The 27,934-nt window shown below is 41.3% G+C and overlaps 2 protein-coding genes across 6 annotated transcripts in view; one reads left to right on the forward strand and one right to left on the reverse strand.

The window, feature by feature from the left end:
- Positions 1–27,780, forward strand: rnf32 (ring finger protein 32). 5 transcript variants are annotated; one of them, XR_004634487.1, is made up of 10 exons: positions 1–122; positions 648–891; positions 966–1,108; positions 2,375–2,532; positions 3,646–3,754; positions 7,011–7,178; positions 8,024–8,266; positions 24,822–24,888; positions 24,974–25,055; positions 27,198–27,780. XR_004634487.1 is itself a non-coding variant. In XM_034706054.1 (8 exons), exons 1-7 carry the CDS (start codon positions 36–38, stop codon positions 8,252–8,254), a joined length of 1,140 nt encoding a protein of 379 aa, XP_034561945.1. In that variant the 5' UTR covers positions 1–35; the 3' UTR covers positions 8,255–8,266; positions 8,619–8,756. The 5 variants fall into 5 exon arrangements, 3 of the variants coding, with proteins under 3 accessions (XP_034561945.1, XP_034561944.1, XP_034561946.1); XR_004634486.1 differs by lacking the exon at positions 27,198–27,780 and having other exon boundaries at positions 24,974–25,512; XM_034706054.1 differs by lacking the exons at positions 24,822–24,888; positions 24,974–25,055; positions 27,198–27,780 and adding an exon at positions 8,619–8,756.
- lmbr1 (limb development membrane protein 1) overlaps positions 10,324–27,934 on the reverse strand; it is a 35,670-nt gene continuing 18,059 nt past the window's right edge. Inside the window, exons 10-17 of the mRNA XM_034706052.1 lie at positions 24,091–24,180; positions 22,972–23,048; positions 22,397–22,474; positions 18,426–18,499; positions 18,098–18,188; positions 17,413–17,479; positions 13,077–13,238; positions 10,324–12,559 (exon numbers count right to left, since the gene is read on the reverse strand). Coding sequence (XP_034561943.1) covers positions 12,474–12,559; positions 13,077–13,238; positions 17,413–17,479; positions 18,098–18,188; positions 18,426–18,499; positions 22,397–22,474; positions 22,972–23,048; positions 24,091–24,180 — 725 coding nt within the window. The 3' untranslated portion in view covers positions 10,324–12,473. The remainder of the gene's footprint in view (positions 12,560–13,076; positions 13,239–17,412; positions 17,480–18,097; positions 18,189–18,425; positions 18,500–22,396; positions 22,475–22,971; positions 23,049–24,090; positions 24,181–27,934) is intronic.

Here is a 27,934-nt window from a genome sequence, read left to right on the forward strand (position 1 = left end):
GGCAGAGCTCCCAGCTCAGCCAATCAGAGGCTGCGATGAAGCTCCGTTTTGAGAGGAGGAGGTTCCTACAGTGGTTGCCCGGTAACCAGTCAAACAATGTTGACAGGATGGCAGTGCGGAAGGTTTGGATTTTAGTTTGTTATAAGTCGTTAGAATCTCTCATTATAAGATATTTTAGCCTGTAGCCTTCCTTGAATCGAACTTAATGTCTGTGTCGTTATTTGGACGGAGTTCAATTGTCCTGTTGCTTGTTTTGCACCTGCTAGAATAAAGCCTAATTAACCACATACAGAACACCTGAGTGAATTTGTCTCTGCTCGGCTCAATCCAAACTCTATATTTGAGAAATTTTCAGCCAGACTTCCCAGTTTTTATGGATACCATAAGATAGGTTGTTTCATAGCTTTTTGTGCAATTTATGGACACACTCCATCAATGAATTACCCAATATTTAATTTGTCCTTACAGGGATTTATATCTGTACTTTTGGCATTATTACAGCAGAATAGGTTTTAGAATTCCCATTTACTACTTTCGAGGAAAAAGTGAACACAAATAATTAATTTCCAACTCTGTCAGGATTATTTTAAGGTTTTTCTTTATCAATGTATTGGTTGTAATGATTTACATCTATATCACATTTTCAGGGCTTGCCATCCAAAGGTAGCAACAGGCTGGCGGTCACCTCAGCTGCCTTTCAAGACCACATCACACGCACCTTTTTGCACCCAGACTTCACACTTACTGACCCTTTGCTGAGAAGCAAAAGGAAAGCACCCAGAAATCCACGAGCAAGGGTAACATCTGACGGGGGTCTGCAGAGGCAGGTTCAACAAGAGAGGGGAGAGGAGGAATATGTGCTTGATTCTTCTCCACCTCCTTTAACTTTAGGTAAAACAAACACTCTGGAAGTCTTTTTATGTGTCTAATGAAAATATTAAAGGGTTTTCTTATTTTTTTTGTAGCTCAGAAATTGGGTTTGGTGGCCTCCCCTGCAGGAAGACTGACAGAGGATGAATGGATGCAGGTCAAGGCGAGGTCTGTTCAGCAGGGGCAATCAGCTCAGCCCTGTGCGATATGCAGGGAGGAGTTTCACCTTCAGCCTCAGGTATTTCCCCAACACAGTTTAGCTACTGTTAAGAGCCTGTGCGAGAACTCTTTCTTTCCTTTTTCACATTTCCAGTGTCCTGTCTGTCCTCAGGCAAACCTGTGTTACCGTATGGGTACACACTCAAAGCCCCCCTACATCACACCTCCCCCCTGCAGTTCCTGTATGTTCAAATCTGTGTAGACAACTGTACAAATTTACCCATACTGCCTTGGAACTCAACTGTGACGTGATGATGTAGCAATCAGTGTGTTACTGTGAGGGTCATTCAGTCTTTTACACCTTTCCGATCCCCTTTTAAGATGCCAATCTCCTCAAGAATGCGGGACTAGAATAGGCGGCCTCACAAAGCACAGTTGCCATAGATGCACGTGTAAATATTAGTTTGACTCAGGGAGGAAAAAAAAGTTAATTAGAGCCTGCTAACAAGGGAAAGTGACAAGAGGGAATCTTTGTTGATTTGGCATTTTCCTGCAAGCCTTCATATTGTAACAATGCATTTGTGTGCTGCTGTCTTGTTGCATTCAAGCAATAATATGACAATTAAAAATGCTTAAAGCAGCAGCTGCACTCAAGCAGAAGTATTCCCTCTTGTGATTTTAATACTAACTGCAAATTTACTATAATCAGACGAGACTAATGCCTTCTTTTATTCTATTAAATTTGTTTTCGATTTTTCAATTTTATGCCCCTCCATAAACTGGAGCTTGTAGCATTGTGAAATTTCTTGGTTCTCTAATGGCTTGTTGAGCTCCTGGAAATTGTACACTGCAGGGGGTCCTTTCACTGGTGATGGAGTGTGTTGGTCAGGCCAAAAACAATGGGAAATCAATATCCCCCCTGCCCTCCAGAGATCTGAGTAAACTGGTTTGTGTGCCAAGCCCCATAGCTGTGGCTGGTTTCTTTCAGACGATAAAAGTGTCCCTCTCACAGGTAGAGGAGACTATAGTCCAGGTCCCAGCCGGCCCACTGGGGGTCATGCTGACTCTCTCTATCCTCTGAGCAAATAACACTTAAAGGCAGATACACACATTCACATATGTGCATGAATACACACAGACTTAGCATTTCTTAAGGCTCATGTACACACACCACATGCATGAAGGAGAGCACTTTAAAGCAAACCTGAAAGCCAATACACATTCAGGAGACATAGCAACCCATACAGTCAACCTGTGAACCGGAGATAGGATTAGATTCTTGTTCTTGTTTCATCTTATGATTGATACAATCTTTATAACTCATGTCTCTGTGTTTTCTTTTTAGGTATTGCTTTCCTGTTCTCATGTTTTCCACCAAACCTGTTTGCAGGCTTTTGAGAGGTTTTCTGGGAGGAAGTGCTGTCCTATGTGCAGAAAGGAGCAGTATGAAACCAGGGTGATCCACGATGCAGCTCAACTCTTTAGACACCAGTGTGCCACCAGGTATATACTTTAAAGCAAACATTTTGAAAACATAAGAGACCACTTTAAAAATAGATATAGACATTACCATTTACAATATTTCATAATAAGAATTCACCTCAAATCTCACCACATGACTTAATGAACAGCCTCTTATCTAAAAAAAAGATTGTTATTCAAAGTTTTAGTCCCCTGTGTTAGTCAATCAGTATAATCAGCATTCAGACTGAATCAAAGATAGAGTGGATGAACTGCCTTAAACAATGCAGTACAATGTAGCACATTTGAATGCAAATATAAAAGAAATGAAGGCATTATCAGATATGTTACAATGTTACAATGTCATTTAGCAGACGCTTTTATCCAACATACGAGAACAAGAACAACACAAGCAAAGATCTAGACAAGAGGAAACAAGATCAGTGAGAGTAACAAAGTGCTTCAAGTCCATTTGGATGCAGGTACTGCCAAGCAGTGTAAAGGCGATGCACAAAAGTAAATAAGGAATTTTTGATTTATTTTTTTGTAAAATAAACAGCTACAATGAAGCAACAAAACAATTTAAGACCTTCCATTATCATCAACAATTAACTTGTCATCACCACAATAATTACCAAAGTACCAAGTGCTGGGTCACTCAAGAGCTGAACACAGATTCCCAGAGTAGAGCAGGACAGTGCGAGTCAACTGTAGCTGGAAGACACGATCTGCCGCTGGGGACAACGGTGCAGAATAGTCTAGCTAAGTGCATTGTGTTTCCTAAACACTATGCACTATGATATCTTATGATGCAGCGGGGTATATATTTTTTTTGTCACTGAATTTCTTGGTGTTTTTACATGACTTGTCTTTATTTTCTGTTGTGATTAGCGAAGATTTGAACAACATGAAGTACAACTTGCTGTTCTAGTTTGAAAGAGGTTTTAAAATGGAAGTAGATGATGTTATTTATAATACATAAAGTTAGCCCCACAAAGAAGAATAGTTTTCCACAAACATCTCTACAAAGCTTGAATTTTTGTGCATTTTTCTAATATATAAACTCTTGTAAACTGTTTTCAGAGCACAATCTGATCATTTTATAGTTGATCTTTTAAATGTATTGACTGTGCCTGCATTTGTTTGTATGCCTAGAATTCAAGCAAGCTGGCGAGGCTATGCGACTCGAAAAAAGTACCAAAATTTGAGGAAAACAATCTGTCCCGAAGACAAGCGACTCAGACGCAAATTCTTTGAAGCAAAGGTGAGTGTGGACCTGAAATCTACATGGATACATTGTATTGGTAATCATGCTTCTTTAGATTGTCTTCTCAGGGTTGAGACCTGAGTCTCAGGGACTCAGTGACCCTACTGCTAACCTATGTACAAAGACACACACACTAACACACACCTCCACCTGCTCTCACCCTCTCAGGCTCCTTTGATGCTTTGTGAATTGCGCTCTGTTTGTCCAATAATGTTAAGAGCGTTTTGTGTTTTAGTCAAACAGTCTGGACCTTTCAGGGTCAACACAAAAGCATGATTTGAGTCTGGTATTCCTTCATCTATCTAAATGTCTGGTGTGGTGTGTGAGTTGTTCTGTTACTGGGTATGATAGGTGAGGGTGAAGAGGTGAGGTTGACCAGGTTGTCATGTAAGGCTTTGTCCTCTTTACCCATTTCAAAGCCATAAATCATGCAACGACTGGACTTGACGTAGGGATTATTTCCAAGTGGCCTTGAGTTGTTTGACTCTGAGGCTGTGTTGCCTTCATGGTGGCTCACAGGAAAAGGGAACATTGCCACCTAGTGAACCTCCCCCAACCAAAGCCTTGGGTGACCAAAGACAAGACTGGTCACCATGTCTTTTAACCAAACATCAGGTTTTTGACAAATCAGTCCCTGAATTCATCTATTAACCCTGCTTTAAAGTACAAAGCTCAAACACGCATGTGCTGTATCTTTGGTGTCGTTAAGAACAGGCCCTATTTGTCTCCGTGTGGATAGCTGTAATCATGCAGAGTGCTCCCGCACTGCAGAGGCTGATTAAGCAAAAGTGACACACGCGTGATGGCCACGCTTTTAATGTTTTCAAGGGTCGGAGCATCATACCCATCCCCCTGTCACTGTCCATCATCAGGCCTATAAACACAGCCTCAACATGTCACGTAAACAAAGACACAGCATTTACCCGGCCAATTAAGTGTGTTCTAACACATTAGGCCATGTCCGGGTTCACATGCTGCGGATGGAGTCATACACGCCGTCACTCACTTTACATTCAGACTGTGTGATTCAGTGGTTGTGGGTGGTCATGAGATTGTCTCATGTCTTTTGTCACGCCAAGGATGATCTTCAAGAGCTTTGAGCTGTGCAACACAGCGCTGACAGGTCTGATGGACTTGATTTTCAAGGGGAAGACTTATTTGCTTAGCTGACTGTAATGCAAACAGGCATGTTAGAGCTGGGCTGGAACCTGTGTGAGACAGGGAAACCTATTCTTTCAGTTTTTCCTTGTAAGAGCAGGAGGGCAATAAGGCATCTTTGTATCACCAGGACACAGGTGTTCCCTGGGAAAAAAAACTCCAACATATCAGTCTGTTCAGAAATCTTATCAGCTGATCCTGCTGCCCAGCTTTCAATTTTTACTTACTTTGGACATACGACCCTGAGTCAACACATTAAGGGTGACACTACCAACACATAGATGGATTGCTGTGAGATAACACTGCTGTGCTCCTCCACCTCCTTCCCCCCCTTTGTGCCTTCTCCCCTCCACATCTCCTGTGGAGCAAAGGCAAAGTTCAGGAGAGGCTGCTCTGTTTGCCTTGACTGTCGAAAAGTCCGCCAGCCTCATAAAACCCTCCATCCCAATGGTCAACAGTTGTTTAATTAGTGATAAAAGCCCTGCTGTAAAGCAATTCTGATGCCACTGTGACAGGCTGAAGGATGGGGTCTGTGTTTGTGTGTGTGTGTGTGTGTGGGTGGGAGGGTTGAGGTGAGTCACAGATGGAGAAAACATGTACATGTGTGCGAGCAGGTGTAACTGAGTTACATGTGTGAGTAACCAAATTACTTTTGTTACAGATACAGTGCAACAGTCACTGATAACTCTGAATATGTATCATTGATTAAGTTATGGATTTTTTTCACTCCAAAGTTTCAGCTTTACAATGATCAAAATGTTTCTGTTTGTCTCTGTTTAACTGAATATTTGAGGTTTAGGTCTGTGATTCAGAAAATAAAAGAGACATGTAGATGTCATCTTGGGCTTTTGGGCACTGTGAAGAGTCACTTTTTTGGCATTCAAAAATCAATGAATTGAAAAAGATCAGCAGATGAATCCATGAGCTGCAGTCTTAATACAGTTTTATGTTATTACGTACTCTTACAGCCTTTGAACTATTTTTTTTTTTTTTTTTTTAAGTTATAATTTTTGGGCTTTTAGCCTTTATTAAACAGGACAGCTGAAGAGAGACAGGAAATGTGGGGGTTAGAGAGGGGGGAACACATGCAGGAAATGGTCGTCCGGTCGGGAATCGAACCAGCAAACCCTGCGACGAGGACTGTAGCCTCTGTATGTGGGGCACTTAGACCGCTAGGCCACCAGCGCCTGAGCCTTTGAACTATCACACAGACTTTTTTAAAGATCACTTTTTGGTCTGTACCTTCTGAGCTTTCACACAAACGTTCTTCAACAGTGGATGCAGTTTTGCTCAGTTGTCATGGCAATGGTTCAGTTGTCATCATTGAGAGTAATGATGATGTTACAAGCTGAAATTTCTGTTGATTGGTCAACTTCACAGTGCTGTTGAAACCTATATCTATAAATAGCCCATTGTCTAATGAATATGTTTTTGATATAAACATGCATATGAAGGCATTTATTGTTGCCTAGCAACAGCTTCTGTGATGGGAGAAGACAGACAAGGAGGACAGACACTGGAAGTCTTTGAAATCTGTCAAATTAAGAATGAAAAGGGTGACTGAGTGCCTCCACAAAGTGAAGACACCTCATTAATAATTCACATCGTAGAAACTGGACTGGATGAAGACTTAGCAAAGTTCAATTTTGACCAAACTCCAAAAGTAAAATGTTTTCTTCATCTCTTAACTAATTGGATTTGTTATAATATATTGATTTAGTTTATAGTTTTCTGTATTTTTTTCTCGAAACATGATTGTCTTAGTGAGGAAACAATGAACCTTTAATTAATTGCTCACATTGGGTTGAAATCTGGACCAGCACTGCAATCATCTATAACTTCCCAGACAGAAAATGTGTCAGAGATGCCTGTATTTCCATGTTTCCCATCACTTTTTACTGGTTTCCATTAATTCTCCATGTTAGCGGGAGACGTGACTGTATTGATCTGGCTGTTTAACAACTACACCCTGTCAGCGTGCCTCAGCCATTACAATACACACACACACAATTAGCCTTCGCTGAAAACACGACTCTATTGTGTATCTGAAAGACACATGCCTCCTTTGTGCCACTAAAATGGTTTTTCTAATTAGTTGCAGGAGTTGAATGACAGCTTTGTCCGATACTGTCACACCGACACGGAGGCTTTTCTGAGTGATATCAACCGCTCGCTGTCATCAAGCAGACGAGTGTTTCAACAGCTGGAGAGGAAGAACATCCCAGAACCTCTTGAGTGCGACTGGGATCAGATTCAGAGCCAGGTCAGCAGCAAGACACACTGCAAGGCCCCAGAAAAATATTTAATCCTTGTCTGATTCTTCTTCTCTTAGCCTTGCCTTTCCCTAAACATGTCAACACTTGCATGGGGACGAGAGCATCCCAGCTGCTGTGCAGAAAGCACACATCTCTGCAGAGGTCATCATTCACGTTAACCAAGTGAATGGAAATGAGGAAGCCTAATAATCCTCCATGTCTACAAAAAACAAAAGGCAGTCTGATAATGCACGACATGCTTTTCAAAGCCCGGACTGCTGCGGAGAAATTGAAAAGACATTAAGATTTGCTGTTCCATAAGGCTCCATTGTTGGCTTTCTTTGCAAAAAGCACCATTTTCCATAGAGGGGGGGTGGGGTGTGTGCAAAGAAGATGCCTTTTTTCTTCTTCTACTCCTTTATCTGGTGTAAAAAGGTTGAGCACAAGGCAGGAGTGGCTCAGCCTTGACACGGAGTATGAAACGGTGAATGTGCTTTCAACACATACCTTGCACCTTTTTCACGGGTGCAAACTCTTTAAAGCAGCGTGCAGCTCGTTATGAAACATTTAACAGCGAGAAATGTTGGCCTCCAAACACAGGAAGAAGTCTCTGGTTAATCATTGGTGGAGCTGTGCGTGTGTTGCTTTGTTTTTATAAGGATCACTGATAAATATGTTATCACCTTGTGTCTGATCTCACCAACCAGGTGGTTGTCAAGAGTTATCTTTAATGAAATAGCAGTGACAAGAAAAAACTTACTGATAATACCACTGCAAAAAAAAAAAATACTCAACAGGAGATGCAAATACTCAAATGTCATTCAGAAAATGTTTTCTTTTGTTTCTATGACAGGTTATCCAGAGAGGAGTCTGGGACTGCCCTATCTGCCTGACAGCTCTGTGCAGCCCAGGCCTCCCAGCAGAAGCAGGTACATCCAACCATGCACATCACAGACACACAGTGCTCCTCTCCTGTTCCCACCTCTTCCACCAGCTCTGTCTGGAGGCTTTTGAGACGTTTACTTTGGAGAGCAGACCCTCCTGTCCCCTGTGCAGATCTGCCTACCACAAAAAACTCACCTAAGCAGAAACAAAGGTACGCAACATGACAACTTTTAGATCGTATCATGCTGTAATATTTCTAGTCTCTTGCACTGACACCTAAATGTTAGGGAGGTCAGTGATGTACAAGATTATATAATTTGGTCCAACATTTTGAGAAATGGGGTGTTTCCCTTTCTTCCTGATTGTTATGTTACACCTGGTGATGCTGAAGCTAAGAGCATTAGCGCTGTTACAAATTGGTGTATAATGTCTTTGATACAGTCTTAATTGTGGGATATAGTAGTGGCAAGTAAGCTTCTAATTGCTCTGATCTGATACTAAAATCTTTTAACCATAAAAAGTCAACTTGTTTCAACGGAAAGTAATTATTTTCTCCTCTGCAGAAACTTAGTCTGAACAGCAAGTTTCTCTGTCCTGCTGCATAATCCACTGCCTTCCTATCTTAGCTTATTTTAACTCACTTTAAATGCAAATTTTGAATTTACTTTCAATATATTTCTAATTATCATTTTCTTTCCTGTTTTATTATATTTGTCAATTTAATTGTGTTCTTTTATGCTTGTCTGAATGTTTCTAATGGTTTTAATGTAAAGCACATTGAGTTGCCCTCTTGTATGAAATGCGCTATACAAATAAAGTTGCCTTGCCTTGCCTATTTCTCCATCATATTATCAGACTGTAGTTGTAACCAGTGTCCAATATATCAAATCTCAAAAATGTCAGTATAATCTCATTAAAGTATCTTAATCAGCAGCTGTCGTTTTTAGAGGCAGCAGCAGACAATGAGCTAAAAATGGTGCAACACATAAATTTGTTGATCAAAATACTGCAAACTGTGCCATGCAACGCGACGCCATCCGTCATCTGTGTTAGTTTACATCCGGGTTGTAGAGCATCATAGCAATATAGGAGTAGCCATTAAAACTGCTGTTGGTAGTCACAGAGTAAACATATGTTCAGAGAGAGGGACTTTGAATGTCAACACTATCCCTCCCAACTAGATTTCCTCTTAGCCCCCCAACACAGATCGGCGTGTGCAGTCATGATAGTGCCGGACTCATAACCAATCAGAGGATGTAGTAGGGGCCGCCCCTTAACCAATCAGGACAGAGGATTGGAGATTAGCTATGATTAACGGGGACGAGGGGAATAATAACATTGCTTGATACAAAGGCATTGAAAAACGCAGAGATTTCGCAATAGTCTCAAATAACTTCACTTACTGATGAGTACCGATGGGCATTATGACCTTTTCTCCAAACCCAGCAGAAAAAAGTAATGTTTTTTTAACATCATTCCTAACAACAGCAGCTTTAACCAGAGTTGCAACCGTGGCTACTGGTAGGTGGCTGCATTACAGCTTAGACACAACACATGACCAGCGTTTCATCGTTATATATTATTAATTGTTTGACCGACTAGTAATTCTGATGCTGACTAATAAGGGTGACATCTCTTATATTTAGGTTCCTTAAGTTTTGAGGTCCAGGTGTCTCATGGTTAATTAGAAGATATTTTTAAAGCATTTTTCTACTTTTATTTGCAAACACACAAAACATCAAAAAATAACGAAACATACATTTAGCAAACTGAGAAATTGTAAAAAATACATTCACAAAACGTACCAAAATTTACATGCAGAGACTGACATAGAGACAGAAAAAAAGCTGCTTCACTTACAGTACAGGCCAAGTCTCAACTTTAAAACCTCCTCAACACAACACAGAGATGTACTGTAAAGGCAACTAGAGAAGACTACTTGAATAAAAAAAATGGCCCTTTCATTTCTTACCCCTGGAACTACTGCAGTAGTATGATTGTGATATTTTATAGGACCATGTTACCTCCCTGCTGAATATGATGGAGCTGGAGGTAAAACCCGCTAAAGCCTTTTGAGTTAATTTTGTTCACCACAACAAAGTTTCAAATCTTTCTCAAACGGATTAACTCAACAGTTAAAACGCCAATTTAAAATATCGCTTTTTGGTCTTTCATATCACTTTGGGCTAGATCTATTTTTCACAGTCTTAAATGTCAATGAAATAGCTGCAGAAACGCACAAAAACAAACACAAGTGCACACAACCTGCAGGATAATCCAACAAATGTATTGCCAGTAAATGTGGATAAACCTGCACTCTTGAAATGACATCTTTCAGAACCTTGTTTTCGGGATGATGGAAACTGTTACATGTAGAACTCAACCTTTACTAAACATTCCCTGGTCTGATTTGCTCAATAAAAAAGATGGCTGCAAAATGAGTTTTGTGATTGAGAGTAGCACTTCTCTTTTTCTCTCTATAAATCCAGTCTTCGTAATAAAGCAACAACCAATGACAGACAGCTTTGTTGTAAAACATCCCCTGTCTTAAGAAATAAAAAATTGAATGCATATATAAATTAAAAATCCTTACTTCCTTTTTAAAAAAAAACATATTTTAGCCACCATAAAACCACATGACATCTATTACGCCATTAATTAACACCAGTAGATCACTCCAGCCAATCCTAGCAAGTGCTCAAGCTTTAAGGGCGATGAATGAGTCTGGAAATGGATCCTCTCCTTATAAGAGCTACTGTGACAACATTCGTGGTTAAATGTAATGTGTATGTTTTACCAGCTGGCTTTAGACTAGGGGATCACAGTGGAACTGTCTACAGACAATGTACATGTACACATACTGCACATGTACAATAACTACACAGAACAGGAAAGAACCTTAACATTAAGCCTGCGAGATGCTTGTCGTATAAGGCATTTAAGGTGGTTCTAGAGACAAAGAACGTCACAGTTCAGAAAACTATGCAGCAATACAACAACATGTAAATGGGGCCTGAGTCACAGAGTCTAATGGCTGCAAAGTTTTTTCACTCATGCATTCTGTGTGAAGACTGCTCCAGGTTTGTGTTGGATTTAGGTGTTTGTACAAAAGTAAAATAAAACTGAAAATATGTACAGCAAAATTCAGATAGCTAAGTGAGTCGGACCCTCAGCGGGCTCAAGGAGAGTCCAATATTTACATCCAAATTATGCAAAAGAGGTATGAAACACAATATAATATGTACATGTAGATACAACATTTACAAAAATGACACAATTTCACAAATTTTTCTGTGCCCTGTTGATTTAAAATACATATTTTTGGGAGATGAGCAAAATTTGTTGACTTTTTCTTTCATGTGCATAATAAAAATTTAGGAAGTAAAACCACATAATCATCTCCAACTGTACTAAAGCTAATCAGAACTGAGGTGGACGCAACTCTCTCGTAGTTTCCCATTTGGAGAGTCACTCGTTTCTATTCTGCAGCACCTAAAAAAGTTCCTACCCTACTTTGTACACACTAATGACATCATCAATAAAGTTAAAGCGCACTTGAGTAAAGCCAAATAAAAAGACTAATGCCAGCACAGGTGCAAAAATCTGAGGCCCGTCAGGAATTACTTCTAATGCATAAAATGTGAATTGCATCGCTGTGCTGCTTAATGTAATTTGATGAGTGTGAATAAATGACTTTCATGCTTCATGAAGCACATTTTGTTTTCATATTTTAATTTAAAAAATCTAATATGACACCCTGACACTTGATCATTCTTGTATCAGTTCACATAACAATCAAAGATGAATTATAAGAGACTAAATGCTCCATGTATCACTGACACTGATCCATGAGGACGTACACACAAAAAAAGGTCTTAACGGAATAGTTTGGGTCTATTTACTGTTGAGGAAGAGCAGGATGATGGAAGAGAAACGTTTGCCATGAAGCTAGATGTATCAAATGAAAAACAAACAAAAGGTGCATTATTTCCCCGCAAGAATTTTTTCTTTTGTCTCGTACTGTGGTGAGGGGACTGTGGAGGAGAAAACAGGGAGTGAAGCCTGGGCGTGGGAGAGCAAACCCTGAAGCGAGAGATGGGTGGTTTAAAGTCACAGTCCTGGTTGAGGTCAGCATCAAGGTGACTGCAGTGATGCCAGTCTGTCACTCCTCAGCCCTGTCCCTGAATCTGTCCCCGCCTCCATCCCAGACGCACAGGATGGAATGTCACGAAGCTAAATTGCTCTCAGCCTCCATTTGCAGCATCCGTCAGACACTGCCCGGGTTTATTAAGTTCCTTCCAATCCTTTTCACCTTTCAGCAGACAGGCAGTACTGTCGAAATCTCCCTTTGGCTGTGCTAAGGTGTGTGTGTGTGTGTGTTTGTGTGTGTGTAAGTGTGGGTTGATCTATCGTCCCTTTCACAGAGTTTTCTGATGCCCGTTGGCCGAGAGCTTCCCAGATTCAGGGTCTGTGGGGCTGTTTGACAGTTGCAATTTATCCAGACCTGGGCAGGGGGAGATAAGGGAGAGAAATCTCATTAAAAAGCCTCAGACTTTCACTTAGACAGAGGTATTGATGTGTTTTTTCCCCCCCTCACTGCCTCTGTCTGACATTTTCTACCCCTATCCCACCCTGTGTATCAAACACCTGAGGCCTGTCACCACAAGCCTTTGAGACCAGCTCCATCCTCTGTCACATGTCAGTCCCACCACACATCAGATCTCACTGAATTTCTTCCATTTTGTCACTCCATGCTGTCAGAGAAATCAACACTGTCCCCCTTCATAGCCACAGAGAAAGTTGGTGATGCCATTGTCTCAGACCTAACCTCTGCTGGGATTGAGTTGTCAGATTATTATGAACACACTGCTTCCATTTTATACAAATTAAGACACATTAAAGCCACAATTGTGAGCCATATTATGAAGAATATGGAGGCATGCTGGAATTATATTGTAGTACTAAATGAAGAAGTGCTAGTAATGTCATGTAAAGAACAAGAAACTAATAGATAAAGTTACCTAAGGCCTTCAGGAGCTCCTCTCGCACCGCTGAGGTGAACTTCCTCACAAGACAGAGCGTTGTCACGACTGCAAACAGCAGGTTGTAGGAAAGGACAATGTAAAAGTTTCCCAGCCAATTGAATCTCCCAAAGTCTCCCAAGAGGTCAAACCTGGTGATACCTGAGGAGAAACAGACAGTTATCTGAGTTGTATTTCTGCAAGAAAGCAAGTTGACACCTATCGGGTAAAAACGTCTTTGTAACGACTTACAAACAACATAATTACCATTTGTGTTTGACTTTCTGTTTTACGGTGTCACAACTAAGACGGATGAAATTACGGCCCTGTAAAATTTCTAATGAACACAACTCTTTGAGAAAAAAAAGGAAGTCTGTGTGCGTCGTTCACCCTTGAAAGGATTCTCATAAGCAAATTACTTTCAGCAGGCGGCAACAAATGGGACAATTTCTGAATGCTGTTTTATCTTTAGTTAAGGAACTTCAAAAGTGTCTCTTTCCAATCCCAGACTCTTTCAACAAGTATAATTGCCCAGTCTGAAAGAAAGTAAGGGAAAAGGAAAACAAATTCACGCAAACAATATCAGCTTGAAAACAGCGAAGGAGCATGACAATTCATATCACTTTTGTTTATGTCATGGTCCTTTTTTTTGTCATAGGGAATTGCTTTGTGTGGCCTCATTTGTTCAAAATATGATGGTACATAAAATTGCTCCTTCATAGAACCAATCATCTGTGCACCCATCTGAGTCCACTCCCCTGCGAATGATATAACTAATTCAAAGGATATCAAAAAGCAGGTTTTATAACAAGAACAGAAGCGCCTTGATATAAATCCTGCACTGCAAACATTGTGTCTTGCTTAGCAGTTTTGTGAAGAGACTGTTCCCTGAAGAACTTGAAAAGATGGTGGACTAAATATAGCAGCAAAGGTGGTGTGCAGCTGGACTTCATCTCTCTCCCAGGACCTTCAGACAGGATATAGAGCTACCAGAAGCTTGCACAAGATACCTTCTCTTTCTCTAACACTAATTTCAAACAATCTTTAACAGCTGCCCTTGAAGTGATCAGTACCTTAATGTTGTCCTGTTTATGTCTTTTGGCTCTCCATCTAGCTATCCCTGAACTCAACTACCAGGATTAACCTGCTGTGGCATCCAGTAATTAAGTAATACAGAGATAATATCCAGCTTTCACTAACTTTATGCTTAGCGTTGTTTTAATAGTTGTCATTTGGAGATCTTAATTTTGCATGCAATAGAAATCACTACATCCCTATTCCAAATCTATGCAATTAGAACAGCTTTCTATAAGCAGAGATTATCTCGAGATGCGGCCCAGTGGAGAAGCACGAGTCTCTTCACATTCTACTTCTCCAGTAACATCTTCACTACCTCTGTCGTCAATTAGATCGTCCAATCGATTCAGTGTCTGGAGAGATGTATTTACAGCCACAGTAAGCAGTTTGCAAGCATCAAGGACCTTTAACAAAATTGCCTGTGAAGAGCCAGGGAGAGATATGATGGAGACCCCAGTCGATATAGTCTGCCACTGTGGTCTGGATACATCCATTTCTAATGCTCAAGGTTTTGATCTCGGTTTGGTAATTTGAGAAAATCTAATTGGGGGTAAAAAAGATGCTTGACATTTGAAATCTCAGGCTAACAGTGGCGGAGCTGGAGACATTAGCATGCTGCTGGTCCTACACTGATGAAGCACATGTCATCAGGAATGTAAGACTCAGTGAGGTTATTTTCTCTGCATGTGAGGAACGCCTAATTTGAGATGCTGGTGACCTGCCTCTGGCTATTAAGATATCTAAAACCACATCGTATCAGGCGTACATCCACGACTTAAAGCCGCTCAAAAGGAAACACAAGCCATTAAAACATAGTTGATACCAAACCATTTCACTAGCTAAGGCAATTATTAACATTACAAAAGATGCTTGTGTATCAGATATCTTGATGTATCATTATTTGACTGACTGGCAATTTATCAATTTTTCCTTTACCGTGTTGTTATCGTTATTGTGAGTAATGTATTTGGTGTCAAAATATACCATGAGTTATCCTGCAATCCATGCAGGACAGATCCTCAGATGACACCCGAAGATAAAAGGCGTTTTCAACAGCAGGAATTTAACCCCGGAACTGGGGACTTTACCCATGAACTACATGCGTTTCAACCGGATGAACCAGGGTCTAAATTTAGTTCAGGGGTAGATAATCTCCCCCATGAAAAGCCCCTGCTTGGGGGGGTAGTACTTTTCAAAGGTCCTGGGACTTTAACTGTGTTTGTGGAGTTTACACAGTTTATGAAACACAGAGGGAGCTCCTGGGAATGCATACTAGTTTGGTTTTTTATAAAGATTTCAAAATATCATTTAATATAATTTTTCTCCATATGTCACTGGCCTGATTATCACGATCTACCCGGAACTTCAGCTAGCGGTCAAACACAGACAACAATGGGGGCATAGGAACCTTTTAGTTCCGGGGAAAGTAGTTCTGAAGGCTAAAAGACCCCGGAACTCTTGGTCGAAATGCAGTTAAAGACTAGTCTGGGTCATCAGGGGTCATATGTGACTTTGTTGGTATAGCTGCTTGAACTGCACGATATGATATTCAGTTCTTAAAGCACTGCCTCTGGTCATCCAGGGTCCATAGAACTGTAAGTACAAATGTAACTTTTGGTTTGCATTGGTGGGGCACCATTTGTTGGTATGTTTTTAGTACTAACAGACTTTAGCATATGTTTTCTGTTGTGGTACTGTGCCTTACCCCCTTGTACTGAGCATATTTTCCACATTGACACACATAAAAAAAAGCCACATATCAACACACAAAACCCCTTCTTGTCTCTTAACATCTTACTTTGTCACACTCAACTCTCTGCATGTCTTTTTTTCATTCTCTCTGCGGCCTTCTTTCTCTTCAACTCTGTCTCATGCATTTATTCCTTTTTATCTATTCAGCGCCACAAAGCAGAACCTGTTGATATCTTGTAAAGCCCCAAGTGAGTCACTGTATGCTCACGCCGTCCCATTTTCCCACTCTGTTGGTCTCACACACACAGAACCACACACACAGGCTCACACACACACAGAGAGAGAGTAGAGCTATTTGAACAGCTGTGCTCTGCACTCTGCATGTTTATTAGTGCCATTGTGATGCTGCTACTCCTGTCATTTTTACCCCTTCACCCTTTTTAATGTCACTACGGGAAACTACAGGAGAATTCAACCAGCTTCAGCGTCTTCTGTTGGTGGAGGAACTGAAAACAAATGTTGTGGGGGAAGGGCATATTGTCTTTCCAGTTGTGAGGTTGTTGCGACATCAAAAAAAAATCAAGTTTGACATTTTTGGAAACATGAAGTTTAGTTAGGATTGGTTCCACTCTTATGTCTTTGTAGCCAATATGGGACTACATTAGATTAGCATTGCTAAAGATTTGAAAGAGGAGTTGGAGCCTGGGTAGATCCAAAAGTAGCGCAATCCTCGTACCTACTACCTCAAAGATAGTAAATATGTAACATCCTTTTTTTCGTCAAAAACAACAGGGTGTAAAAATGACAAAGTGTGATTACAACTGGTTATAATTTTTTTCCATGGTTCTTTTGTTTTTGCTCAGATATCACAAACAGGATTTATTGTGTTCATTGGCAAGCTTGAAAGGGGCGCATTGGTGGATGATGCTGCCTTCAAAGGCATTTCTTCTTGTTTTCTACCTGAATGCTAAGCTGAGTGATATCTGGTTATAGCCAAGCTGCAACCTCCAGTCTCAAACTATGAAGCCCATGCTGAAGTGTTATAAACTCATATTCATCAAGAATCCTCTTGAGCCTGGCTGCAGAAACACCGCAAACCACATACACACCAATTCAAAAAAGACGATCTTTGCAGCATTAATAAACATGTTTACAGCCTGGTACAAAAAAGCAGCTTGGCTCTACGTAGCTAATTTCTCTATCAGCACACACTGTACGTGGGGTGAATTTTTTTCTGAGGCGACGGTTCAGAAGATACTAAGATTACAAGTTTTTGCCCAAATAAGGACATGACTGATTTGACTCCCAGTCTGGAACACATAGCTGTTGGCTAGGAGGGTCAAACCCCGCCTCTTTACCTCACACTATGCCTGGTTGAGTTCTGCATTTCCAATATGGCTGCCGCCGCCGACTGGCTTCAAAACAGCGCTCAGGAACAGATGGGTGACGTCACGGATACTACGTCCATTATTTATAAAGTCTATGGTTATAGCTTTATACTTGATTAGATTGAAGTTTGGCACTCCCACACTCCCTCTACCAAAGAAACATGAACACACCAACTCACCTAGAGTTCTGGACATCACTGGCAGGGCTGAACTCAGGACCAAGATGGACACACAACAACCAATGATCTATGAATGAGAACAGATAATTAGACTTCAGATTTCCCATCTCTTATGCACACAACATACATTTTTAAGGCAGAAAACTATGAGATGTGCAAGGAAAAATTAAATATTTGCCCACACATAATGCACACAGCACTTGATGTTAAATTGTTTCCACATATTGCACAATTAGTACCTCTGAAGTTGCTCATTACCAGGTTCTCTCTGTTGTCCTTTCAAGCCTTTTCACTAGAGCGTCATGGCTAGTTAACAAGCCTCACCACTCCCAAACTCATTACCAAGTGAATGGGTGCCACTATTGGCCAAAGAGAGCACACATCCTTCACCCCCTCTCCCCAAAAACCCCACTCTCCCTCTGATGTACAAGAAAGGGGGCTTGCACTTTGCCAATGTTTGCGCAACCCACAAACAAATATTGGACAGATCAACTAAAGCTATTGAGGGGCCCTGAGGAAAACATTAGTGAGCAGTAGGAGTTCAGAATAGAGAGGAAGGCGGGAGACAGAAGAGGGAAAGGAGGAGGAAATAGATGAAACACAGGGGGTCCCAAACACACAGCACCTCAGGAGGAATCTCAGCAGCCACTTCACCCTGCACCCCGTCTCTCCATCCCGTCCTTACCGTTGTCATGGTTGTGTCATCCTTCCTGGGAGTGAGGACCTCAAAGACTCGCAGGCTGTAGAAGCCAACGACAGAAGACACCATCAAATAACTGTTCAGCAAATCAGTCAAGGACCAACAACACTCCAGTGCTCAGATGACAGCAGCTTCACTGAGTCTGCACCTTTTCAGCTATGCTAATAGGTGACGAAATTGTGCATGGTTTTCCGGAAGATGTCTGGCTGAACTATGTCCTGGGTAAACAAAGCTGCCCTGACAGTGTTGCTCTTGGCCACGGAGCATGCTACTGCAGCCACAGACTAAGGAAAGAGGGTCACTGAAAGGATACAACATGAGGATGATCTCAAGTGCCGCCTGAGCCACGCCAAATGTGGACAGAGAGGTGTTCCCAATGCCTCGGTCCTAGAGGACACAGACAAAAAAACAAAAACAAAATGGGTTGTTCAATGTCATCACACACCACTCTTATATAAACACATCACAAATACAAAAGGAAAATGGGAAATGAAAGTACTGCAGGCATTTGCACATACATGCAATTACAGAAATCCTACAAAGTGAGTGTGTCGTGCACGAAGAATTTCCCCCACTTGAGAGAGACAGAATTAAATTGGCTAAGTAATGAATGGAACAAGATGAAAGCGGCTCTTTTCAAATCACTGTCGATCATACAATATGTGAACAGGTGTTCAAACAAAAACGGCACATTGCTTACGGTAAGGAGAGTGGGGCTGAAAGCATGCCAAAAACATAAAAACAACAAAACAAATACTTCAGCAAACACACTAGGTGAATAACCCTCCTTACGCCCCCTAGCCCCCCTTAAACCTCTAAGACTTTTAGAAATGGAGCACATACATCTACATACGCTGCACATACCAAGCATCTGTGTTGTCAAATGATTAATATTTGCTTTTGTCAGACTTGGCACAGGTTTTGATCCTGTCAGGGATCAGTTTGTTGTAAAAAAGCACACAGTACTTTGCATTATGTCAAAGTAAGATGTGACCACAGACGGCTCTTCTTTCACTAAGATTCTAAAATAAGTTATTCTTTATGTTAATGTCATATTTGATGTAATTCAAACACAGCACTTTACCATGACTTGGAGGACAGTACTTAAATACAGTATTAACAATTCTTGCACAAAACATTATGTATTATAGGATGCACAGTGTGTATTTACAGGTAGTTTGTATTCTTATGGTATCTCTTCCTAACATATCCTAAGAGTACTAACTTCATTTGTTTTGTAAAAGAGCCTGAAAAAAAAAAAAGCCTGGCAGGTTGTTTCATGCCTTTTTATGCAACTGTCATCCTGGGAGCTTACTGCAGAGCCATGGTGCAGTGCTCTTTCTCTCTTACACAGGGAATTAGCAGACAGCATCTGATGTAATTTATTAATGGAGGGAAGGCGGGCGTGCATTTAGACTGTGTGTGTGTGTGGTAGTGTGTGTGTGTGTGGTAGTGTGTGTGTGTGTGTGTGTGTGTGTGTGTGTGTGTGTGTGTGTGTGTGTGTGTGTGTGTGTGTGTGTGTGTGTGTGTGTGTGTGTGTGTGTGTGTGTGTGTGTGTGCACTCGCGATATGCATGTATGCGCGTGCGCTTTGGACAGCTAGCTTTCACAGCGCACCTCCTTTCAACTCTTACTTCTTTTCATTCCAGTAGCAGGAAAGGGTGATGGAGTGTGTGTTTGTGTGTGTGCGTGTGTCAGGGAGAGGGAGGGGTCTGCATGTGTGTGTTCGAAGAGGGGGGGGGGGCTGGTAGATTAGTCTGTGCTGCCTGCCACGGCTCTTTCAGCCGACACGTTGCATTTGTTGCTTGTAAGATTAACACCTAGCAATACCTGAGCACTGGCAAGGCTGTCAGGGTTTTACTAACATACAAGCCTTCATGTACTGACCATTTGACCTCTCAAGTGAGTCCCCTTAAATTGTTTTTTAAAAGTTAAGCATAGAAAATAAAAGGTACTCAAGAGATCTATTTAAACGTTTCCTTTATGTTTTCAATAACTACTTCTCTCCCCCTGTTCTAACCTTTAATATCCACCTGCAGTGTATAATTTTCCAACACCACATCTCTAAAGAGTCGATAAAAGGGACACCCATAAAAACATAGTAAATGTAATATATAGAAGGGCTATTAAAGTCAGTTGCAGAGTCCTGGAAGAGGGAGCCTCTGTATATCAGCTGGTCAAACTAAAGTCTGCAAACCCCTACTCTACATTTCTCTCACAATACCTCCCCTTAGTGGAGTCTATCAGATTCTCAAATATTAATAGTGAGAATTTTGTCTTTAGGTAGTATTATTCCTCTGAATGTCAACCCATCCTGCAGCTGTACCTTTAAACATTCACGTAATTAAAGAGGTGAGTTATGCTCTCTTTTCTTTTGATCATAACAGTTTCATGTATTTAATTCCACTTTGTCCTACCATAAAGTGACACATCATTCATGGGATTCTCGTAACAGCAGAGCCACAGACGTTAATGAGAGAAGAGTGGAACAACAGTAGCCCCGGTGGGACAGTTATTCTCACTTTAAGACCATCCTGTCAAATGGTTCCTCATTTCAGGAATCACTTTCTGCTCATTGGTTTTAAATTAAAGGCTAGAAGTGTAATGACAATGTAGAGATAGCTCTACAGAACCTTTACCCATAGTTCTGCTAACCTTAAATCAGAGTCACTTCAGATTTGACCATTTATTCACATAGTTTATCTCAGAAAATGTGTTTTTACACTCATTCACTGACCAAAGTTAAAAGGTTACAGCTAAAGTTTGAATGACTGGGAACACCTGAAGGTGATGTTATGTAAGTTTTTGTGTGTTCAGACAAGGGCAACTTTAGTGATGTGAAAATACTGGTCATGTTGCAGCCAGTTGTCCATTTAAAAAAATGCATTTTACAATTGTCAAATGTGGTGGCTCCCAAGAGAAGGGCCTGCAGTAACCGTTTCATTGGTCTCTCAGTGCTTGTCCATCAAGCTGTAAAACAGTGTCCTTTGACTAAGGTGGCTCCATTCTCCTCCTCCTTCCCCTTTTCTTGTTGATTCTATAGCATCCCTGCATTCCCCTCTCCATTCACCTGCTTCTCTTCCCCACCAGCCTTCCTCACCTCTATCCTCTGCGGCGCAAAAGGCAACAGGGGCACTGCTCAGTATGCTAAGGACTACTGTGGGATGCTTAGAGGGAAGGGAAGGCAAACATTGACAGGGCACTTCCATTGTGATCTCCCCCCACAACAATCAGCTCATCGGGGCCTCATTTGACTTTCCCACAGTCTGAAGTCTCTATGCTCCATCAGTACCTCCTCCAGACCTCAGATCAGTCACCCTTCTCGATTTTTTTTTGTATCACTTTCTCTCCCCTTCAGCTTATCTTCTATCAAATAGAGTGCAGGTAGCTGTGGGATAATTTCTGCACTGGAAGGGCAGATAGTTTCAGTGTTGGAGGCTAGGGTTAACGGGGTGGATAGATAGATATCATATCAGTATCGATTGTTTTGGAGGACGAAAACCTTCCCCCCACCCATCGCAGCGCTGTGAGATCAGAGGTGTGGCATCCATCCAGCTCAACAAACGTGTAAACCATTTAGTGGGGCCACACTGTCAGGGAGGACAGCTTCAAGCTGCATGACAAGTGTAATTTGGGGGATTTTCTGCAATGTGTCATGCCAAAGAAAACATCTCTGCTCAATAAAATAATTGGAATGTCGAGGGCAGCTCTGTCAGATGCCTGCGAGACGAGAAATGAAATGAGGGAGAAATAGGATACATTATGTTGCCCCCCTCTCAGACAAGAATGCAACCACAAACTCACACACGTGCAAGCACACACACACACACAAAAACACACACGCGCTCCTCTGTCACTGCAGAGGAGATGAGATGAGATAAGGAGAGCTTAAAACACATTGCATGTTAGGCGGAGATGAGAATCTCTCGCAGTGTGGCTCACAGTGAGAGCCCTTCACCTGGCCCTGTGTGCTGCCGCAGGAGGGAGGAAAAGCAGCTTATTCACACAGTGTGGACTTGAGACACGTAGCGAGCTCATTGAATCGGCACAAGGCTGTGAAATGACTTTCAATGAGCTTCCAAAACAACACCAGGGCCACAATGTTTGAGCCTGATTAACATCTGGTGTGGCCTTTTATTTCTTCATGCATCTGGGCATATCCGGAATTCGATTTATGTCACCGACAGGAACACAGCAGGTCTGCTAGGCGAGCTCCTGTGCAGTTTGTATTCAGATAGTGTTGCTGTGTGTGTGTATGTGTGCAGGGGTAGAAATGTAGGCTTACTGTGGATCCCTTGGGCATGGCCGTCTCGTCCACCAGAAGATAGACGATATTGAATGCCACCAGAAGAACAGAGATTGTCTGCAGACAGAGAGGAAGATAAAGATCTCTTTACTCATGACATGGTAAAATAAGATTGATCAAATCCTCATAGTATCAGACTTCATGATGTAATTGAATTGTTGGGACCTTGCTGATCCGTAAGTATGGTAATGCATAATAACCACCTTGTGATTGTAAACTGTTCCAACATTAAGCTTTCCAAAGCCTGAACAATGTGGGGGCTGTTTGGTGCACGTGCCATGCCTCTCACATGGCCTTTTTACGCCTTATACAACGATATCAGACGGCATAAACAGTGTTCCCACACTATAATCTGTTGAAAATCACAGTTGTTGCAGGTGGCTATTAAGCATTGTCTTAAACAGCTATTAAACAAGAGCAGTTTCCACACCCAGACGACGTGGGGAAACTGTGAGAGGACGGGGTTTGAGCTATAGGGTGTTAGTCCCTCTGGCCACCTGCCAGCCTGAACACACCATGAGTAAACAGTTTGGGCTTAATGATAGGTCACTCACCGTTCCTGAGAGCAGGATCAGCATCACTATGGGATACAGCAAGTTCTTCTCCCAACCTGATGCTTTCTTTCTTCTCTCTGAATGAGACAGAATGTGACACTCTTAGTCTCTAGAAATTTATGACAAACAACTTTTTAATAACAAGAATCAGAGGTGAGGTAAAGCTCCCTTTTACAAAACCCTTCCCAGTGTTGGTTAATTAATACGTTCATCAAAGTCGACCTCAAACCCTGTGGCTTTCTTTACCCAGGTTGTACAGGTGGGTTTGGTAAAACATATCATGAATGTGTGTATCAAAACACAACCTCAGTCCCTCCAGGTTATAACCATTTCATAACTTTTTAAAAAAGATGCTCTTCCCCTTTAATTAACCACACTCATCACCGACTTAATGAGTGGAAACATCAATAAATCCTGGATAAAAAGAAGTGCATCAAAATTAATTCTGTGTGTGTGTGTGGTGGGCAACTAATATGAGTGGTCCCTTCAAACCAGATGAAAGTTTCAGTTGATATCTTCCATCTTCATGTAATTTTAACAGCTCATCAGTCATGTTTGTAGACACTGCAGACAGCCTGTTCTATGAACTGACTGCACTTTATTTTCTGTTATGGACATCCACAGCCCCTTTACTCACTGTGTGTATCTATCTGCCCTCCAGTCCTTGCCATATTGACTTTCTTTCTCCATTTCCAACCTTGTTAGTCCTCCTTATTCTCAAAGTGCACCCACCCTGCCTGCCCGAGAAGTTTGCCAAGTGCACTTTATATGCACCATCCTTCTAAATTAATGACATCACTAAAAGGCTTGCTACAATATAAAGTTTGCATCTTGTCCAATATCCTAAGTGCCTTTGTGCCCCTCCACCCCCCCCCTCTCCACCCCCCTCCCTACCCTGCTCCCCAAAAGGCTCAGGCCTCATTTATAATATCCTAAAATGGATGGAAAATTATCAGGCAGTTCTGGTCCAAGTCCAAATTAAGAAATTAAGGCAGACGGGAAGAAAGCGGCTGCCTGTCAGCAATATGTAAAAAGCAAACTTCTTGGCATTTATTTCCACGGCAATTTAAGGTCTTAAGAGGAAATATTTCAGCCCTGTCACACAATACAAATACTTACCCAATTTATTCCTCTGATTCTTAACATTGTCCAGATCTTTACTGAGCTGGTGGACAAAGCTTCCTCGGGTGTAAGCATATGTAGAGGATCCTGCGGGAAAAAAAAACACTGACATTAATTAAATGAACTGCATTAACTGGATACTTTTCAAGCTTCAGCAAATTAATATTTTGGTTTTTTTTGTAAGTCTGCAGATGCGTTTTTCCAAGACAGGAATTAATCGACTATTCAGTGAAACGTCAAATGGTGATTAAAATGCTTATTACGAGTTGTTAGAGCATTGTTTTGTCCCTCAAAAAGTTTTTCAATTAAAAATGAAGTAAAACAGGAGAAAAGAAAATCTCTATGTCAGATCTGCTTAGCTACTTCAAAACATTTTTTTTTCAATTTGAAACTGTACTTTCTTACATTTCTCATAAACAGGACACATTCAAACATAAAAAAAAAACCAGATGATGTCTTAATTAAAAGCGTGTTAACTTTTCACTGTATTTGTCTAATGGTATTTGACTTATCTTTATTAAGAAATCCCATCAAAACAAGCGATCCCTCTCTGAACATAACAAATGTGATCTCAAACAAGTAAAAATAATCTCTTGTGTCAGGAGCTGTCTCGCACATGCCACAACTGGTTGAGCGGCCTGGAGAAGACAGCAAGGGATTCTCCAGGAAAACCACAAGGCTGGCTCATTTAAGGCTAATTTATCTATTTTACTCTGTTTTCCTTCCAGGTTGACGCACCAGCGTAGAGGCCCCCTGGAGCCAAAGTGGAAGAGTATCCATTTGCATCCCCCTGAGGTGATTGGCAGATCAAGACCAATTAGTTCAGTGTTACACCGTTACTAGCGTGCAATAAAAATACCATCTTTCATCTTTGTTACAGGAGTGAAGGACCAATCACTTTGATCAAACCGCTTTCTTCCCTCTGTTATTATGACACGCCCTGTCTGGATGGCTTTGAGTAGGTAAGAGAGGAGAGAGAGCAAGGGAGAGAGAGAGTTAACAGAGTGTCTGTGCCCTCGCAGAGATACCTGTCTCAGGATCTAAAGAGGGGAAAGTTTGAACCCTTGGAGCACATGCAGTCACAACAAAACAGGAAATGTCACGGACAGTTCAATGCTTTTTTACTCCTGAGTCTACCTGAACCCAGCCTCAGGGAAGCCAAATCTGCTCAGCCGCAAGTAAACTAATCTATCGCCTATGTGCATAACATATCCCAACACGGCTGTGCCCGTCATCCAGGACTGATAAATCATAGATCATATGAATAGATGTTTTGTAATAGTCATAAAAACTAGCAAAGACAAAGAACAATATCATCACTTGTTTAAGGCTGCAGAGGGAAACAGCTCGAATACAACTGCAGTATCTTCGATGACATCACTCCTCCAGACTGAAGTTAAATATATCCTTCTCTGCTTCTGCTGGCAGCATCAAGTACAAGACTGAATTACAGCGAGGCAGAGATGCTGAGTGAGGCTTCTGGCAGCCAGTAGGGCCCAGAGTAATTCAACGTATCCTCTCCAACCTTCACCACAGTCAAAAAATGACGTCACCCACGCATATGCTAAACACCACGCTGAGGCATCAGAGGCACCGGCAAGGTCATCGCGCCGCAGAGCATCTGGACCGGCACTCTGTTGCTCGGCTATCAGCAGATTAGGCTCTGAGAGGGCAGTGTGGGCAGGTGTGAAAACCTCCATACCTGTGCTGCAGTGCATCTGATACTCAGGATACAAGACTATATGGTTTTACAATTTCTTCAGAGCAAACAATTACTTCAAATCAGAAACACAATTAGTATTCAGTCTGTTACATTAGGGGCAATGACCTGATATCAAAAATGATTATTTCTGGAGCCCTGTATTCATCTCTACCTGTCTAAACACAAAGCTAAGTTTTGAGTTAGACCTTGGTGCTGAGGCTGGCTGATTTATCCGTGTGGATAAAGAATTGGCTACCAACAATTATAGAAACAACATAAAACTAATTTTAAGCCTCATTCTGAGCCACAATAATTCACTCTTCTTGTCTTTTATATTAAAAATCCTGCTTAAAGTATAAAGTACTGCTTACACATAGATTATAGCAGATGGTAAACGGGCAACAATTTCTGTAAAGCATGTTCAAATCTCCCAAGCAATCAGACAGAATGGGAAGAAAGCTAAGTGATCAGTTCATTGTGGTCCAGATCAACAATATTTTGCCCCTTTGTGGAACAACTAGGCACCATCCTATTAGAAAATCTGTCATAAAGAATGGCAAAAAGGTGAAATATTTAACTCTTTTGCCATTGCTTTAATTCTCTGTTAGCCTTTTGGTTGTAAAGATACAACTCTATATATCAATACAGTAGGGGTGAGTATTGCCAAGAACCTCACGATACGATACGCATCACGATACTTGGGTCACGATACGATAGTATCACGATATCACAATATTGTGATATATTGCGATATTCTACACAGTAAACTAAGAAAGGGTAGGGATGGTGTATATGTAATTTACACAATATTATTCAAAATTGAAAGAACAAATTAAGTCAAAACTATTTGAGTGAAAACAACTTTTTCCACTTTAATGTTTTTGAAATTCTGAAGTTGTATTTTAGTTCCAACTCAGCTAAAATGTGCATTTTTATTTATTCAAAAATATCGATATTAAGAGTTGAAATATCAATATCATATTGGAGGTCAAAGTATCACGATATATTGCTGTATCGATATTTTTTCACACCTCTAAAATACAATCATCCAAAATTTGGTTATTCACTGGTCTGATGGTGACAAAGTCAAAATTTCCCACACAGTCAATGCACCTCAAGAACTACCTGGCGGTACGTCGACCACAGGAAGGTGAGCAATTTGTAGAAAGAAGTTCTCATTATTAGTTAAATGTTTACCTAACAGTTCCAAGACCCAACTCTGAACACATTACTTTCATTATACTCTTAACAAGTGAGCAGATAAGACCATCACTCTCTGATCTGCAAAATTCAAAACATCAACACTGCCATTACAAATGGGCAATTACATGTAGATGGAGGACAACAAAGAGGCCAGATGCGTAAATAAACGCTGATGCTTTTCACTGATGTGGCTCAACAGTCCACATCTACAAACACAAACGGGGGTAAGAGGATAATCTGCAGCAGGAGCTGGATGCGGAGCGGACACGGGTGAGGCAAGAAGACAACATTGCTCGCCTCTGGAGTGTGTCCTGTGAACTGTTCCTGAACTGCTGTCTGCTCTCGGCACATCAAAGAAACATCACTTTAGAGGCCTGAGTGTGTGCGTGATCAGTGAGTGTGTGCATAAAAAAACATTCATGTTAACATCCTCTTTTGCCTCTAATTCTCACCTTTCTGTAAAAGGTAAAAGTGGATAGCAGCTTTGGCCTCTGCACATATGAAGTTGTTCAGAGTTATTTTCTGCCTCACAGAGACTTGTAAAGATCAAACAGCGCTGAAGATGATAAGGGACAGATTACAATTATTCTATCAGGGACTTCAAAGCAGTTCAGCGGAATGAGCCCTAAGGAACTAAGGAACCATACGCATTGGTGGCAGTCTATGGAGGTGACCGGCGTGGCATTTGAAAACATGCCTCATTATCAGGCAGCCATCTCCCTTACCACCCTGGTTTGAATAGACGCTCATCCTCTTCATTTACTTGCATCTGTACTCCTGGTTGCGTGCTTGAGTTAATATTAAAGTAGCTTTTGGAACTCGGCCCAAATACTTCCTGCTTTTTGAGATTATTCAAAGTTAAACAAGGAGTTTTGTGAGCACAGAGGGTCCAGCAATGCAGGCTGAAAAAATAACGTCTTCACCATCCTTAAACCT

Source organism: Notolabrus celidotus, chromosome 17 (genome assembly GCF_009762535.1).
Source record: "Notolabrus celidotus isolate fNotCel1 chromosome 17, fNotCel1.pri, whole genome shotgun sequence".
In the NCBI taxonomy this organism is placed as follows: Eukaryota; Metazoa; Chordata; class Actinopteri; order Labriformes; family Labridae; genus Notolabrus; species Notolabrus celidotus.

Bases quoted from the DNA above. Each gene is read 5' to 3' on its own strand.
- rnf32 (XM_034706053.1), top strand. From the start codon at position 36: ATGAAGCTCCGTTTTGAGAGGAGGAGGTTCCTACAGTGGTTGCCCGGT. The intron at 3,755-7,010 runs GTGAGTGTGGAC...TTTTCTAATTAG, and splicing joins GCAAATTCTTTGAAGCAAAG to TTGCAGGAGTTGAATGACAG. The intron at 7,179-8,023 runs GTCAGCAGCAAG...TTTCTATGACAG, and splicing joins GGGATCAGATTCAGAGCCAG to GTTATCCAGAGAGGAGTCTG.